Below are 17,567 nucleotides of genomic sequence, written 5' to 3'. Positions count from 1 at the left end.
ATACGACTATTTCCATCCTTGTTCATTTTCTTCACTTTGGATACATAATAATAATTATAAAACACCTTCTTTGGCTATGGAACTACGTCCTATCTCACTTCTTCTGACCGACGCTTCTGAAAAAGAAGCAAGTAGAAACACTTCACCTAACTCAACTCAACTCAACTCAACTCGTCTCATCTCTCCTCTTCTTCTCCATTCCTTCTTCCTCTCTTTTCCCTAAAATAAGGTGACTCTCAACCTATGAGCAAAAGCCAACTTAGGCACAACCACACAAAGACAACTAACCCCATTCAAAATAAACAAGTTCAAATCATAATGAGAATAATGAGTACTAATCAAAAACAAACAAATAGGAACCATCATTAAAAACTTTTTAGTTGGTGTATATTGATCACCATTATCAATTTGTTCCCACATGGTTAAATTATCATACGCACCCGAATTAAACTCAAATGGTGTGCCTTTAACTTGATGAAACATAATATATGATCCAATAGTATAGGTCAAATTCGTCAATGTCCATTTCCAATCGTTATCCAAGACACTAATAAAATTGTAGAAAATCTTGAGTAGGACAATAATGACAATATGGATTATCCATGCACCCTTTTGATGAACCCAATTGGCATTCACATTAGGATTCAAAGTCTGATCAATCTTGGTATCCAAAGTATCAGGTTCTAAATGTTGAATCAATGAGGATGATCTACGTTGTCTAGTGACAATTTGTGCCGGTTGATGATGTGATGGCGTTGGCGTTAACTCAGGATTGCCATAACTATTGCTTCTGATACGGTTTGGTGATGTGCTATGGGCATTATTATTATTTGTAGATGAACTGGCACCGATTGATGATGATGTTCCATTGGGTGGCACGGCACTACTTCTTCTTGACGTAGCTGGTCTTCCTCTAGCTGAAGATGACGATGTCGCGTGAGGGTGAGCAAGTACTGATGGTGTGGATGCACTCCTAGGTGATGTGTTGAGGAAATTGGCGTTGCTGCTATGAGCTATAGATGATGAGATTGATGATGATGGTGGTCCGGGTGCTGCTGCCGTGGTTGGTGATACATTTGTGCCATTTGCTGTTGTTGACTCCTGAACTGATCCCAATTGCTGTTGTTGTTTCTGCTCTTGCTCTTGCTCTTGCTCTTGTTGTTGTTGGTTTGGTGGAGTGACTTTTATCTCAGCAGGTTTTAGTGATGACTCCACTGGTGGTGGCGCTGTGCTTGAAGACGACGATTGTTGTTTGGAATTCACTTCAGTCATTCTTCTTTTGATTCTTCTATTCTGGTATTGGTTGGTAAAAGAAAAAGTAACTAATGGGGTGTATATACTGTTGACTAATGGTTGATATACTTATAGTAGTAGATTGAGTAATACCTCTTTAGTTCAGTTATAATCGTTTGATCTGAAATTGGTGAAAAGGGGATGATTGAATGATTGATGATACAAATTTTTTCTTCTCTGTTTGGTCTCTGTCTCTGTTTTTGTTGTTCAAAATCCAGCGGCTAAAATTGTAAACTACGAAATACACAAAAATATAACCTATTAGACAAATATATATATATATATGGCTATACGATGATGTATATTACTTTACGAATCTACAGTAAGTACAATTCACCCGAAGTAACCGAGATAAGCTTCTTTCATGTGTCTGTAGTTTTACAAAACAATAACAACGAGGCTGTGCATTGATCGTATACAAAGTTGATCTACACCTCTCCAATAGGAATAGCAACGTCTAATTCCTCCTTTGTTCCCTAAAAGCTACCTCATATATAGTTATGATCCGTTCCCAATTCTAATAGCTTCTCCTCATCGTTAATATACTGTAAATAAAGTCTCAAATCTTGAGTATTAACCATATTCACAACCGAACTTCGTAAAGAACGGTTATCCAAACTATGCAACAGCTTACCTCTAGCAGTACTAAAGCCACCATACGCACTAAAAGAGTCAGAACTATCTAGACATGACGATCGGTACACCTCCTGATCTTGAAACAGCGGTTTCAATCTTGTTGATTGATAAGAACAATAACTGGAATAATTGTAATTGGGTAATGTTTTTGTCAATTTAGATAAGTCAAACTGGGATTGGTACAATTTGGCATCGGATTCATCAACTACTGGGGGATTAGTTGATACTAACGTCTCTTCATCATCATCATCGTCAAAATTATTATCTCCATCAACGTTACTACCACTATCACCAGTTGTTGAACTTAGCTTATGGACATGACCCTCTTGCTGGTTCTTCTTTTTAGCATGCTGTCTAGCAGTTATCTTTGAAGCAATAAAAGTCTTGATATTCTTGGGATTGTACTTACCACTGGAGCTACGAGTCACCTTCACCTCTTGATTCCCTGAAATCTCCCCCTTTTCGGAACCAGATTTATTATTCAATTGATGCTCCAAATATGAAATCTCTTCACCACCAACTGCTTTATCTGAATGTTTAAATTCACGACTTTCAAAAGGACTATAGTCAAATTGGATTGATAAATCTTCATTTACTGCTTGTTTCAATTGCAATTGCTGGGGCAGGCGTAGGTGATGCAGCTGCTGCGTCTTCTGTTGCTTCAGCTTCTGCTTCACTTCACGAGTCAGTTTCGATTGTGGTGACTGTTGCTGCAACTGCAGTTGCAGTTGCGTTTGCAGTTGCAGTTGCAACAGCAGTAACAGGGGGAAATACCTCGAATTCGAATTCATATTAAATTGAAACAAGTCGCTAAATGATTGATACTTTCGAGGCACATAACATTCATTATACCACTTATCACTAAAATCATGATCATGTACCTCCTTATTATGGCCTTCTCCTCCTCCTCCTCCTCCTCCTTCTTCTTCTTCTTCACTATCAATTTTAATTTCAAAACGCTTCTTTTGAAAATTGGCCTCATTGAACCAATGAGTATAACTCCGTTTCGGCTTCATTTCCAAATCAAAATCAAAATGTAGACCAAAATCATTGCTTAATTCCCATAGTTTGGGCAAATCAGGTGAATACGTATAATTACCCAAAAACAAGTTTATTGCCTCTTGTCGTATAGAATCCATAAATGAATTGGAATACATACGTTTGATACTATTCAACATATCTCTTGTGTGAGATGACCATTGGTTAATTCGTCGATACGAGTCCATAGTATTGACAAGATTTGATCCACCATATTGTATGGCTATTGTATCTCCATGATCATGGAATATTTCAGTCAAGATATTGATTAAATCTGACTCGTAATCTAAAGTCTTTCCCTCAGATATCAACTCTAAGCTTCTCAATTGCTTGGTGAGGGCTTCTTTACAAATGATAAATTGTGCCGCATTTGTTCTATCTAAGCAATCGATACAATTTGTTCGGATAATGCCTTGTTGTAATTGAGTCGAATTGATTGTGGTTCCATTGTGGAAAATCCCAATTTGGTGGATAGCTTCATGAGCTATATTTTGTAAAGGCGTAATCACATCCATATTCTTTTTCGAGTTTTTCGACATGTCAAATGATCGGTACTGAAGTTTATTCTGTTCAGGTAGAAACTGGTTAAGATAATTGATACAATTGATATATTGAATATTCAATCTCAGTTCTCTAGGTTGTTTCTCCTTTTGTTTAATCAAGTTTAAAATAATAATCGGTGACCCATATCGATAAAACAAATCATTAAAATGTAAAGCTGAACTTTGATAAAATGGATCAGGTAAATTTATTTGAATTGGCGGTTTAGGCAACTTATTCATATCTTGAGTCCAAAACAATGGAATCGACCCTCGGTGTTGAACAAAACTGGTGTATCTTGGATTATTATACATTCCATATTTGGGATCATGGAAACTTGAAGTCAACATATCACTCACAATTTGCTCCGTTTCAATCTCATTTGCAACGTTTCCCTTATCATCAATACCTCGTTTCAAAAACCTTGCTCCTGCAAAATGATGTGATCTTCGAGCAATTATAGTAATGTAGAATTTCCTTCCGTATATTGATATATTTGCTTGATCAATGAAACCATGCACAATTGGTTGAAACCATTCAAAAGTGGCAACATCATCACTTTCAATTATAGGTTTCAATAGCAAATTATTCCAAACAAACCGTTCATTGTAATCAAAGTTGGAATACAATTTATTTTGAAACTTGGCATTGGAATCACCACAATTGAATAACTTGTGACGCATGAAATTCGTTTGCATTGAGTTTGTAATATCATAATTGTAACTGAAATAAAAAGTCTTGCTTAGATCCATATACCGGTATAATGAAAGTAACTTCTCCTCATCACTATACTTTTCTGGCCGTTTATAATTCGTACCCAACGGAATCAATTTGGTTTCATCAATGTGATAAATAAAATGACCTCCAAGGATCGCAACTTGAGAACATTTGGTAATGAGGTTCAAGTAATAACCCCTTGTGAATCTAACCAACCCCAAAAGACCAAAACCCTGAGCTAGTTTATGTAACCCACCTTCCACCGAGTCATTCAACCCATTGAGTAGCTCAATCATATCTTTACGGGTGTAGAAATAACTTTTGTCTTCAATGATCGATAGCAGCTGTTCATCATCAACGTCTTTTGCAATTTCAATAATACGATACAATGATTCCTTAGCGTTGGAGCCAACAATATACATGGTTGTAGCTGAGTTGTAAACGGTGAACCGTTGGAGGAGAATTCGCTTGTATGTTTTAGTCCGGTCACTGCCACTGCCACATCCACCTTGCTCTTCTTCTTCATCATCATCCTCGTCATCATCGGCATCGGCATCGGCATCGGCACCAGCGTCGTTGTCGTCGTTTATATCCTGTAGTACGCTTTCGGTCTCTTCTGGTTTGTCGTGCACGGTGCCAGGGAGATCTTCCATACTGGCGGTAATTATATCATCCTTGAGACTCTGATTCGTAGTCACAATTGAGCCTTGGTCATTCATGGATAACTTTTGTTATAAGGAATGGCCCTAGACTTTTTTGTTGTCAGTGTCGTAAGATTTGATCTCTCCGCAACCAAAAAACAAAAGCGATACCGATTTCTGTTGATCTATATGCAGGTTTGCAAATATGATGTATGATCTCTGCTTTATTGCGAAATGGCTTGTATATCAAATTCTCTTATATATTCGGAAAAACCCTGGAGAGAAGAAAGGATACCAATTCTTCCTTCCACGGTACATATGATCTATTTATACTATATAGAGGACATAAATATCACGCCACTTTTACCTATTTCAGGTCGTGTGCGAATGCAATAAATGCAACAATTTCAAATTCTACATACCCGCCTAATCATTCATCTTTCCTTTAGCCTTCCGCAGAGATGACATTGACTATACTTGACTTGGGTGAAGATATCTTAACGTTTGCCATCTCCAGATACTTATCCCCCGATGACATACTCAAATTCTTTACTTTAAACTCCAAACTATACAAACTATATGAAACCTCAGCAACCATTTATCAATTGCTCTACAATAAGAAATTCACCAATAATGAAAACAACTATACATTGAACTTGCAACAACACCTTAATTGGAAACAACTATGGCAATTACGATGCAATACCAATCAACAAGTTTTCACCTGGGGTGAAAGTAACGGCGGCAGGTTGGGATACTTGTCTACGCGAATCAGTGAGTCACATGTCCTGAGGAAATTGGGCGGCTGGTCAGTACACACTCCTACAAATGTACCTGAGTTCAATCATCATCTTGTTGTTGACCTCAAGGCCAATGGATATAGTTTTGTTATATTGTTGAACAATGGTGAGTTGTGGTTTACGGGAATGGACTGGAAACGTCCTCAACAAGGATTATCGACACCAGGGCCTGTGCATAGAAAGGATTATAAGCCTAACCCTGGTACAATGGCGTTAAGTAGTATGAATAATAATAATAATGCAGATGAGAATGTGGGAGGAAGGAGAGGATTATTTGGACGAGTCGGTGGAAGAACTGGTGTTATGCCGATGCCAATGCCGGGAAGATTTACCGATGATGGAGAGAGTGAAGGCAGTGATGATGAAGGATCAAGTGGAGCCACACCTTCTGCATCAACACCATCGGGTGCTCATGAAACGTCGTCGCATTTGCCACAGTCGAGACGAAGACTTCGTCCAAGCACTTCGAGATCCACTTTAAGACATCCACCTTCCAAGATTCAGGAAACAAACTTTTTGTCACGCATGTTCCTCCCACCAATCAATGGTTCTGACAATCGAAGGATAATTTCCATTAGCACTGGAAGAGAGCACATTGTTGCTTTAGACGACCACAATAATGTATACACATGGGATTCTGGCTGCAATTCAAATATTGGTATTAACATACAGTTCCCCGGTATACTGGAAAATGCCAACATAGTCAAAGTTGCAGCTGGCTGGAACTTGTCAGCATGTCAGATTGATACAGTTGGGTTAGTCGTATGGTTTACAAGAGAACCATTAACTAAAGAACAATTTGATCAACAAAGTTTCCAAAGTCGTGCCAAGTATGTGGTGATTCCAGGAACAGATAACAATGTTGTTGATTTCACGGTTGGTGCAGATTACGTTTTATTCATTAAGAAATCTGATTCCAAGTTGTATCAATTCAGATTGAATGCCCATGAGTTTGCAACAAGAGATGATGATGTTACATCAGATGTGAATGAGTTGAAACGGATGGTTACACCATTAGATAACTTCAACAACTGGATTACCCAACAAGAATCAAGTGTTGAATTCACACGATTGAATAGTTGTTTTACAAACTTTGTCACCTTTACCAACCACGATCAAGTATTAATTGGATCCAATTCTCATTTACTTTACAATATAAATGATGACTCCCAAGAGCAAGGCAAAGAGCCAGTAGTGATACCTGAATTGCAACAGCAAAATATCAAATCAGTTGAAATTGGTGATTACCATTATTTGGCATTAACCAACGATGGATCATTACTTAGTTGGGGAACTGAATCAAGAACGTGTGGATGTTTAGGTATTGGACCTAGAGAATTGGCAGTATCGGAGCATCCCGATGTACTTGTTGAACATGGAAACAATTTGGAAGCCAAGCTGCCAATGCATGTAAAGAATCCAATGGGTAATAGGGTCAGAGGTAAGTGGGTAGCTGTTGCTGCTAGTGGATGGCAATCAGGTGGTATCTATGTTCCTTTAGAGGAGTAAAGTCGTGGTCTGATTTACATCACTCGTTGAGGAGCTTGCTTAGGTTATACAGTACATAGGACAATCAAACCATCATTACAGTCTTGAACCGTAGAATTGAACACCCCCCCTCTAGAGAGGTAAAGTCGTTGGTGATGCTCTTCTTTGACTGTGTCATGTGACTAAAGCGGCTCCTTCCTAATTTGGAATCAATAACAAATTTTTCTTTCAAATTTCGTCAAACCAAAAGCTACACCAACATTCATAGCTATCGAACACATATACAAAGCTTAGCAAATGTCCTCCACAGCTAATACGGTATACGGAGGTGATGAGATAAATGCCATTGTACTCGACATTGGCTCTTACAATATTCGTATAGGTTACGCAGGCGATGATTTCCCAAAAATCATAACACCATCATACTATGGACAACTATCCAATGGTACGAAAGTGTTTGGCGAAGGAATCAATGTTCCACGTCAAGAGCCATTTGAGGTTAAGCCAATAGTTGAAGACTCATTGATTGTTGACTGGGATGCCGCATTTGAATTATTTGCTTATTATTTCAAACAATTGAAAGTCATTGACAAGGAACAACCTATTTTAATTACTGAACCTATATGGAGTACCAATGAGTATAGGACGAAATTGATTGAATTGGTTTATGAAAAGTTTGAATTTCCTGGTTTGTATTTGGCAAAAGTACCGTCGTGTGTCAGTTTCCAACAAGGAAGAGCCAATTGTTTAGTTGTTGACTTGGGTCATGAAAGTATTAGTGTTACTCCTGTGGTTGATGGGATCTGTTTGATCAAGAGTTCGTTGAAAGTTCCATATGCTGGTAAGTTTTTGAATTTGATAATTGAGGATTATATTGCTAAAGAAGGAATAGTTGTTGAGCCAAGTGTGTTTATAAAGAGCAAAACGGCAACTTCCTTCCCAGAAGATAAAGAGGCTAAATTTGAATTGAAAGAGAGTGCACCAAATGTCAGTGATCTGTTTAAGCAATACCAAGTGGCAAGGATATGGCACGAGTTTAAAGAATCAATGTTGGAAGTTCCATCACAAGAAGCTAAGAAACTACTTGCCACCGCTTCTGCTTCTTCTTCACCTGATGCTTCTTTAAACACCGCATCTGAATTTGCCAAACGATCATTTGAGTTACCCACAGGTCAATCAATAACTCTTGGACAAGAACGATTTGAAATGGCCGAGACTTTATTCGATCCAGGTTTTTACAAGTTTCACAATCCTGCTTTACAACCACCTGCATCTAATGGAGAAATCCCCGGCATTGAATTCAACACAATCAACGAATACCGCCCAATGAAGCGTATGCGTAAGAATGAAGACGGTGCCAATGGAGAAAGTGGCAAAATTGAACTACGTGGCGTAGCACAATTAGTCACCCAAGTGATTTCAATAATAGATATAGATTTGCGTGCTTCGTTGGCCAACAATATAATTGTCACAGGAGGCACATCATTGGTCACTTCACTTACGGAACGATTGTATCATGAACTACTGAATAGTAATCCTGGTTTAAAGATTAGGTTGCATGCAGTGGGGAACTCATTGGAAAGAATTAATCAATCGTGGATTGGTGGAAGTGTATTGTCAAGTTTGGGAACTTTCCATCAAATGTGGGTCAGTGAAAAGGAATATAAAGAGGAGGGTGCTGAGAGAATATTGAACCAACGGTTTAGATAAGGGAAGAGACTGTGTAAAAAAGTACAAAGTATAGATAAAAAAAAAGAGACATTTATTTGAATTGAAAGAGAATCTCAGTAGTGTAAGAGTGACAGTTGTCCGGGAATTCCGTTGGATTACCTATTTGTAGGAGATTTCTTTTCATTTTTAGATCAGTATGTGACTGCAAATAACGGTTGATCTGTAGTGTGCTTATGCTTGATCATCTGCATGTTTTGGACGTATGAGAATAAATATGACGTAGGTACCCAAGTGGCGGGGGTCCTCCTTTATTGTTGTGTTGATGTGCAATTTCTTAAAACCAAAAAATCAGGCGTCTAATTTAATTTAATTTTTCTCTTTGTAACCGCCCCTTTATTCCTCCGGACTCACAAATATTATTTTGTTGTTGTTGGGTTTCTCAATTGAATAAGTTTCACGGACTACTGTTGATTCTTTCCTTCTGAATTATCTATATATATATAACCACATCTACAAGTTGTATATCACATTTTCCCAATTTACACCTAAAGGAATACTGAAAAAAGCATAATGTCTACCACCACAGCAAGCAATAAAGATTTAATCAAGGGAGTTCTTGACTTGGACCCATGGTTAGAGCCATATTCCAAAGAATTGATCGATAGACAAGTGACTTTCCGTGACTGGCTTTCCAAGCTTGATGCCAGTGAAGGTACCTTGTTACATTTTGCTGATTCATACAAGACTTATGGATTACATGCAACATCTAATGGGTACAAGATTGTTGAATACATTCCTGATGTTGACCAAGTTAGTTTAGTTGGAGATTTCAACAATTGGAATATTGAATCTCATCAATTGAAACAAGTAAATAATTTTGGTCGTTGGGAATTGGAAATTCAAGGTGATGGTACCATTCCTCATGATTCAAGATACAAGATTGCTATGAAGTTGCCTGGAAGTGGAGAATGGATTTATCGCTTGGATCCATGGTGTCAACGTGCTACTTTTAATAAAGATGATAATTTGTATGAGGGTAGGTTTTGGAACCCACCAGCTTCAGAGGTGTATCATTTTAAAAACAAGAGACCGGTGTTGTCTCAAGGTATCAAGGTTTACGAAGCCCATGTTGGTATTTCAACACCTGAGCCCAAGATTGGTACTTATAAGAATTTCACCCAGAATATTTTACCAAAGATTCGTGAGTTGGGTTACAATACTATTCAGTTGATGGCAATCATGGAGCATGCGTATTATGCATCTTTTGGGTATCAAGTGACAAGTTTCTTTGCTGCTAGTTCCAGGTATGGAACTCCAGAAGAGTTGAAGGAGTTGATTGATACTGCTCATGGGTATGGAATTAGAGTATTGTTGGATGTGGTTCATTCACATAGTTCAAAGAATGTTGCTGATGGTTTAAATATGTTTAATGGAACTGATCATTACTTGTTTCATGGTGGTGGTAAAGGAAACCATGATTTATGGGATTCCCGTTTATTCAATTACTCCAACTACGAAACATTACGGTTCTTATTATCCAATTTGAAGTTTTACCTCGATGTGTATCAATTTGATGGGTTTAGATTTGATGGAGTGACTAGTATGTTGTATAAGCATCATGGATTGAGTTTTGGCTTCAGTGGAGATTATAATGAGTATTTCAATGAAGAATGGGCTGATAATGAAGCGATTGCATATTTGATGTTGGCGCATCAATTGATGAGGGATTTAAGCAAAAAGGAACATATTGAAATCACATCCATTGCTGAAGATGTTTCAGGTATGCCTACATTGTGTCGTCCAATAGATGAAGGTGGTATTGGATTTGATTATAGATTATCAATGGCTATACCTGACATGTGGATCAAGATTTTAAAACATCAACAGGATGAAGATTGGGATCTTGGTAACATTGTTCATACTTTGACTAATCGTCGTCATGGTGAGAAATGTATTAGTTATTGTGAATCACATGATCAAGCATTGGTTGGAGACAAGACATTGGCATTTTGGTTGATGGATAAGGAAATGTACACCAATATGTCCAAGCTCAGTGAGTTAACTCCAGTTATTGATCGTGGATTAGCATTACACAAGATGATTAGATTAATAACTTTTGCACTTGGTGGAGAAGGGTACTTGACGTTTGAAGGGAATGAATTTGGTCATCCTGAATGGTTAGATTTTCCTCGTGCTGGAAATGGGGAATCGTATCATTATGCCAGAAGACAATTCAATTTAATTGATGATGATTTGTTACGATACAGATATCTATTCGACTTTGATGCTGCTATGCAACATTTGGATGTATTGGATTCACCACAAGCTTATATATCTTTGAAACATGAACTGGATAAAGTATTGGTATTTGAAAGAAATGGATTATTGTTTATCTTCAACTTCAACCCCACTAAGTCATTTACTGATTATAAAGTTGGAGTTGAAACTGCTGGTAAGTATGAGATTATTTTGAATTCAGATGATGCCAAATTTGGTGGTCATGATAGAATTAAGGATCCTGTGCCAGGTAAAAAGCAAGAATTTTTCACCAATAATGATCCATGGAATAATCGTTCTAATTCATTAATGGTTTACATTCCAACCAGAACTGCCATTGTTTTGAAAAAAGTAGACTAGAGAGGAGGAGGATGAAGAAGTCGATTTCATACTTTAGAGTAGACAATTTTTTTAGGATAATAAAATATATTCATTTGTAAAATTAACGGTCTGTGGGAAAGATCAACTGTCTCTCTGTATAATATACTAACTATGATTATCTCTGATTGGTTCAATGAGGATCTTTTGGTATATATAGGCTTTGATGATGTTTTCTGTATGTAGATAAAGCGCAAAAATATTGAAAAGACGCAAAAACGATCATTCAAAAGTGTAAACAAACAAACAAAAACATCAACAAACAAACAAACAAACAACACTCAAGACAAACAACAATTGAACTCATCAACGTCTATAGGCCTACTCAGCTACACTCATACACATACACATACTAACACAGGAACATAGATGGAGCTATTACAATTAGGCAAAAGATCCAGAAAGTTGGGTCTTACAATCAAAAAGAATCTCCATCGAGATGAATATGGAATGGATGATATGGATGAATTTTTTGCTGATGACACCCAAGCAGAAATAATGCTTAAAGAACAAGAGGATAGAGTGCTACGACAAGGAGAAGTGTACAAATCACCCACTTCGTATAATGTTGCAAGTCGAAAAGGTCGTTTTGACAGTTTTATTGGCGGTGGGCCCCGCCGTAGCACAATCACTACAACTAATCTGTCTTCGCAGTATGACATTGATCAAGGAGTCGTTGATGTACCACCTTATGAATCTGGTTTTGGTGTAGGTGACGTTGGTAATGACTATATACTGGAGAAGGAGGACCAATCCCCATTCAACTACGTTGCTAGAAAGATCAATTTTGATAATGGTGATGATGTGGGAGATAGATCGGTTTCTGAACAGAGCCAATTAGCTGGAACCAACAAACAGTCACCTTTACGCTCACCTTTGCCTGAACAAAGACACAATAGTGCTATTGGCTTATCTCAAGGAGGTAATTTTCTTGAAGACGTGGATGATTATGATTTTGCTCAACAGGATAACAACGACTTTTATCAAGATGAAGGACAGTATCCAGATGAAGACCAGGTTATTGACCCAGTATTAAGACAGCATGATAGGTACAATTCACGTTCGATTTCGCCACCACCAGAACATCTCGAGCAGCCAGATCCTTTACCTTCAACTAGAGAGACAAGATCTTCAAGACGTCTTGGGCAAAGAAACAAAAGGCGAAATAGTTTCTCTGAACTGGAAGACAGTACACAAGCCTCAGTGTCTGCGTTTATTGAGAATACTAAAGATACAGATCAAGATGATGAGGATGAGGCAGGCTCAACTACAACTGAACTTTTCGTTCGATCATCATCATCAACAGAGCCCAGTCAGTCTCGTACTCAGACGCAGTCTCAATCACAAAGAAGGAAACGCAGTAACAGATCACGCGCATCAAGAAATACCAGAAATGTGTCGCCTACTTACATGACAGAAGTACCTACTTTACCATCTCCACCTCCTGATGGATTACGAAGATCAAAACGTATTAGGATAAAACCATTGGCTTTCTGGCGTAATGAGAGAATTGTCTTCACAAAGCCCCACCAAAGAAGACCAGGCGAGGAGGATGACGAGGAGGAGGAAGATGACCCCGATATGACTATCGTTAGAGATGTACACAAGCTACCATTGAGATCAATAGCTGAGGTTATCCATGTACCTGATACTGTTCAATTATTGTCGACACGCCATAATAGAAGGAATAAACGCAAACCAGTTGATACGCCTATTTCTCCCATCAGTTCAGATGAGCATGATCAAGAGGAAGGACAAAATGTGATGCAGTCTGGAATACCTGGTACATCATGGTACAAGGATAAAGTTTTGAAAATAAATGTACCTGATAATGGTGAATTTGTGGAGCGATCGATTGCCTACAGTTCACAATACTCAGAGTTCAAGGCAAGAAAAATTCACCATGAAGATGGAACTACTTCAGAAGACCCCAATTTGAAAGTGGCGTCGTTATTCAATGATATCTTGGATGATTGTGGTGTTGGAATGATGGAATTGAGTGGAGTTAAACCACCCTTGAAGATTGGATCCAGTAATTACTACTTACTTATTGTCAAGGGAGTTGTGGAAATCACATTCAATGAGGAGACATTTATTGCTGATAAAGGGTGTAATGTGTGTATACCTCTGGGCAATGAGTATGGGTTGAAGAATTTGGGTAAGGAACCTGCACTTGTACATTTCGTTCAGGTGAGAAAACCAGTGACAGAGGAAGATGATGATGATGAGGGAGAAGGAGAGCTGGATAGTTAGGGTAGGTAAGAGAGAAATTGGTGATCACATTCGATGGAATGTGAGAGGAGTAGATAGCGCCATAGAGGGTTTCTAGGATATATATATATATTTCAAAATATACATCTCTAAAGCCTACTTAACCTTGAATCTTTTCAACCTTGCTTGATTCTTTATCATAATGGCCAACCAAAGGAACCTTAAACTCACTAGCAGCAACACCAAACTGTTTCAAAATCAAAGCTTGTCTCACATCCAACACATCACCTTCATTACATACCAAATATGGCTTCTCCAAAACAATCTTACCACTTTTGATCTTTGTGGGCATCTTGTACTTATTTCTCAACGTTTCTTCCAACGAATGTGACATGGGAACATCTTCCTCTTCAGCAATTTGTCCACCTCTTGAATAAACCACCCCAGCAGGGATTTCAAAAGTTATGGGCGACTTATTCTTAACTCTAGTATAATCTTGTCTCTTGTATGCATCAAAATAGCTAGTTACTGTTGCGTCATCCTCATTAGTGAATAAAATACCAGGAATCAAGTCTTCGGTAGTTGACAAGATTTTGGTCAATTTTGCCAAATCAGACAAGTATTCTTCTTCGGGAGTTTCACCAAATGCCTTTTGAATAACTTTCCGTTTACCCAAGATCAATTTAGAATCGGTCCAATCGGATCTTATATCTTGTAGAACGGGAGTTCTGATATCTTTCATTTGTAATATCCAAACATGAGAATAATTGTCAAGGGCTGATCTGATCTCATCGAATAGTTTCAACTTTGATTCTTTACCCTTTTTATCGGTCTGCGATAAGGTGACTAACTTGGAACGTCTTGATTTAGGCATGCTGGTGGTATTCTAGATCTGTGTGTGTTTGAGCTGAGAAGAAAAGGCTTCTGTGATGAGCATCGCTCGGCAGAAATTTTTCTCTTCATTTTTTTCAGTTCATTTCAATTTACCCGCTGAAATAGAGAAAGCAAAGTACACTTTATGGGACAGTCTACAGCAGCATAGAGAGCATCATTTGTTCATTTATTGAGGAGTATTAAACAAGATGAGGCATAGCTGATATGCACATGGATTGATCAACAGCGACAGCCACAACATCAACCACAACATCACAACATCAACCACAACATCAACCACAACATCAACATCAACTTGAAGAAGATATGATTATTTCTAACAAAGTGCACAAGTCACCAATACGATCAATTCTCAAACTTGTTCATGTATTTGAAACTGTTCAGCTATTTTCGACACGTCATAATTTGCAAATCTGCAGGAAGAAAGCCAGTAATCTCGGGGGCGCTTTTCAAATTAATAGCTAAAGTTTTAAAAGTGGATGTTCTTGGAAAATTCATTCAACTATCAATAACATTTAGCCCCCACAATGACCATTTCCAAGCATGATCCATTGCTGTTGGTTCCTCGATTTGAAAAATTCCCACGTTGTTCAATAATGCAATTGAGCTTTTTGTATGACTTAATTCAGTGGAGCCATACCATTATGAGGGATTACAATTAGTGTTCACTGTTTGGTTCTTGGCGAGTAGAGGTTGGATATATTCGGTGAATACAAGCTCGCTGCTAATCATGCACTGTTTTTATACCACTAGGCAACGAGTACGGTTTAACTGATTGGGAAAAGAAGCTACGCTTCTACATTTCGTGCAAGTCAGGAAACCTAAGGTGAAACAAGAGAATGGTTTTGATGAAGATGATGTTCCTAGGAGTACTAGCAAGTTGAATATGTGGTGGAGGGTATTGTCCATGATGATGATTCATTTGTTGTCTAATTTGATAATTGTATTGGCCAATAGAGTTCTGGAGTCGAACTCTTTTCTGTTTGCAACTACTCGTCAACCAAGTTGCGGATATAAATGACATGATGAAATTTCATTCTTGCAAGTAAGAACTCATCCCACTGTCCGAAATTGAATGCCAAATTTCCTATCAAGGCTTCAAAGACAACGGACATTAATGATTTATACATTGTTTGAGATGGACATTGAACAATATAAAAAAATTAAACTAAAGCTAAAGCTAAAACTATGAACTAATCCAGTACAAGAGACAACTAGATGAAATCCATGCTTTTTCCTAAAAAACAAACCAGAACAAGAGGAACATCCACGTCCTCACTCTCAGTTAGACTTACCTACCATCTGCCTCGTCGTCTTGTTCACTTCTTGCTCCTTTCTCAACTTCTCTTTGAGGTTTTCAAGAGCCAATTTAATCTTCCTTGATTCCAAGTCGTTTAATTTTCTGGGAGGATTCTCCTTTAACATACTATACCAACCAGCAACCAAGCCACCCTCCTCATTCAGGCGATGATCAAACACATCAATCTTGAAAGGAAAGTCGTCGTCATAGTCAGTTGTACCTTCATCAGCACCTTGGAATATAACTCTTCCGAGTATTGCTGGAGTAACTAGGAAGTTTGTATTGAAACGGCAATTTGACATATACAAGACAACCTGGATTAGAACCTTTTGGTGCTCAACTGACCCATTGAAGAATTCAGTTAAGTTTTTTACTTTGAGCTCCGTTATAAATCCTTGTTGATTCCCATAAGTCATTATGTAGTCGGGTTCGATGCTGGATTCAGACTCGGAATTCTCTTGTGATATGGTTGGCTGCTGTTGTTTTTCGATTTGCATGTATTCACATATTGTGAAGATCCAGTGGTTAATGTAGCAAGTAAACCCCGATTCTTTGCTATTGATGTCATCGATTGGAATAGTAAACTTGGGGCAACCTCCCTTTATATGGAATGAAACTAATTTAATATCCTGAAGCATGGATTTTTTGAGTGTGTAGGCTTCAGCTTTTTTTTTGGATTCAGAGCTCCTTCTCTCTTTAGAGTTGACCAGTTTTCCCTTAAATTGAACCTTAAAAAGCATGGAACTCCTAACAGTAAAAATGTGACCTAAAAAGTCACTGTAAGGAATTCGTTCTACTTTTCGTCCTCTCAAGTAACTTTCGAGGTCGGAAATGAGTTCATTGAGGCTTCGGCTCATATCTGTCGGAATTTCTTGTTGGAGCGGCTCGATGTTGTAGCTAAGAGAGCACACTTTGGTGAGTATTTGTCTAAATAGCTCTCTGTTATCTTCTTCCATTGGTATTAGCCAGTTTCCAAATGCTTGATAGACCAAAGCGTCAAATTCGTGTGGTGGGAGGATGTCGGGGTCTGGAATATCAGTCCAGCAAGACTGTTGAGAAATTGGACTTGATTTATTTATCTGATCCTCAATATTGGTAATATACCTGAGCTGTTTTTTCAAGATTTGGCTATATAATTTGTATGATGGCTTCATAAATGAGTATTTATTTCAAATGATGAAACGGGTATACAGAACACTTTTGGAACAGTTGCATCTGTATTACAGGGCATGGTATATCATTTCCAGGTTGGGAGGAAATCACAAAACCTTGTTGGTGGCAAAATATTTTGGTATGCTATCATATTGAGGATACTCCACCACTATAGGCTCAAGTAGTTTTGTGTATCTACATACTTTCTGTAGGAAAGAGATAGAATGTGGTTGCAAAAACGTGACAATTTTGTGTTGCAGAAAAAAAGAAAAAAAAAAATCGGTCCTCTCCTCCAAACACACGGTTTCAATTTGAATCTTCATGAAGAGAAAGAAACAAGGTCTGATGTCATAGATATATAAAGAAGTATTTCTCATAATCAAATACATAAATTCGATTACAAATCAAAAATTGGATCTTCACGACATGAAGAACTCTGATGTCATAGACACCTAGTGAACAAAAGAAAAAATCCACTTCTTTTGACCAACGAAATCTTTAGAGGGCTTGGTATACACTAGGTTTGCTTTA

General features: G+C 38.0%; 8 protein-coding genes across 8 annotated transcripts; 4 read left to right on the top strand and 4 right to left on the bottom strand. All coding sequences in view use genetic code 12, as the record gives it.

Moving 5' to 3' along the window:
* Window positions 1-219: 219 nt before the first annotated feature.
* On the bottom strand, window positions 220-1,272 carry ORM1 (sphingolipid homeostasis protein; the record flags this gene model as incomplete). Its single annotated transcript, XM_067690631.1, has 1 exon — window positions 220-1,272. The coding sequence occupies one exon, from the start codon at window positions 1,270-1,272 to the stop codon at window positions 220-222; it is 1,053 nt and encodes a 350-aa protein (XP_067549077.1).
* Window positions 1,273-1,781: 509 nt separating this feature from the next.
* Window positions 1,782-4,943, bottom strand: I9W82_001840 (phosphatidylinositol-3,5-bisphosphate 5-phosphatase; the record flags this gene model as incomplete). Its single annotated transcript, XM_067690630.1, has 1 exon — window positions 1,782-4,943. The coding sequence occupies one exon, from the start codon at window positions 4,941-4,943 to the stop codon at window positions 1,782-1,784; it is 3,162 nt and encodes a 1,053-aa protein (XP_067549076.1).
* A 383-nt stretch (window positions 4,944-5,326) lies between these two features.
* I9W82_001839 (SCF ubiquitin ligase complex subunit) lies at window positions 5,327-7,174 on the top strand (the record flags this gene model as incomplete). The annotated part of the gene is made up of 1 exon (XM_067690628.1): window positions 5,327-7,174. The coding sequence occupies one exon, from the start codon at window positions 5,327-5,329 to the stop codon at window positions 7,172-7,174; it is 1,848 nt and encodes a 615-aa protein (XP_067549075.1).
* Window positions 7,175-7,450: 276 nt separating this feature from the next.
* ARP4 (Arp4p) lies at window positions 7,451-8,863 on the top strand (the record flags this gene model as incomplete). The annotated part of the gene is made up of 1 exon (XM_067690627.1): window positions 7,451-8,863. The coding sequence occupies one exon, from the start codon at window positions 7,451-7,453 to the stop codon at window positions 8,861-8,863; it is 1,413 nt and encodes a 470-aa protein (XP_067549074.1).
* A 531-nt stretch (window positions 8,864-9,394) lies between these two features.
* GLC3 (1,4-alpha-glucan branching enzyme) lies at window positions 9,395-11,461 on the top strand (the record flags this gene model as incomplete). Its single annotated transcript, XM_067690626.1, has 1 exon — window positions 9,395-11,461. The coding sequence occupies one exon, from the start codon at window positions 9,395-9,397 to the stop codon at window positions 11,459-11,461; it is 2,067 nt and encodes a 688-aa protein (XP_067549073.1).
* A 387-nt stretch (window positions 11,462-11,848) lies between these two features.
* MIF2 (Mif2p) lies at window positions 11,849-13,732 on the top strand (the record flags this gene model as incomplete). The annotated part of the gene is made up of 1 exon (XM_067690625.1): window positions 11,849-13,732. One exon carries the CDS (start codon window positions 11,849-11,851, stop codon window positions 13,730-13,732), a length of 1,884 nt encoding a protein of 627 aa, XP_067549072.1.
* Window positions 13,733-13,850: 118 nt separating this feature from the next.
* On the bottom strand, window positions 13,851-14,564 carry MRT4 (Mrt4p; the record flags this gene model as incomplete). The annotated part of the gene is made up of 1 exon (XM_067690624.1): window positions 13,851-14,564. The coding sequence occupies one exon, from the start codon at window positions 14,562-14,564 to the stop codon at window positions 13,851-13,853; it is 714 nt and encodes a 237-aa protein (XP_067549071.1).
* Window positions 14,565-15,865: 1,301 nt separating this feature from the next.
* Window positions 15,866-17,038, bottom strand: I9W82_001834 (uncharacterized protein; the record flags this gene model as incomplete). Its single annotated transcript, XM_067690623.1, has 1 exon — window positions 15,866-17,038. One exon carries the CDS (start codon window positions 17,036-17,038, stop codon window positions 15,866-15,868), a length of 1,173 nt encoding a protein of 390 aa, XP_067549070.1.
* Between the last annotated feature and the right edge of the window lie 529 nt (window positions 17,039-17,567).

This window comes from Candida metapsilosis (assembly GCF_017655625.1).
Source record: "Candida metapsilosis strain BP57 chromosome Unknown scaffold2, whole genome shotgun sequence".
Classification (NCBI taxonomy): domain Eukaryota; kingdom Fungi; phylum Ascomycota; class Pichiomycetes; order Serinales; family Debaryomycetaceae; genus Lodderomyces; species Lodderomyces metapsilosis.
The sequence above is the reverse complement of the archived record's forward strand: the minus strand, read 5'-3'. Positions and strand labels throughout refer to the sequence as shown.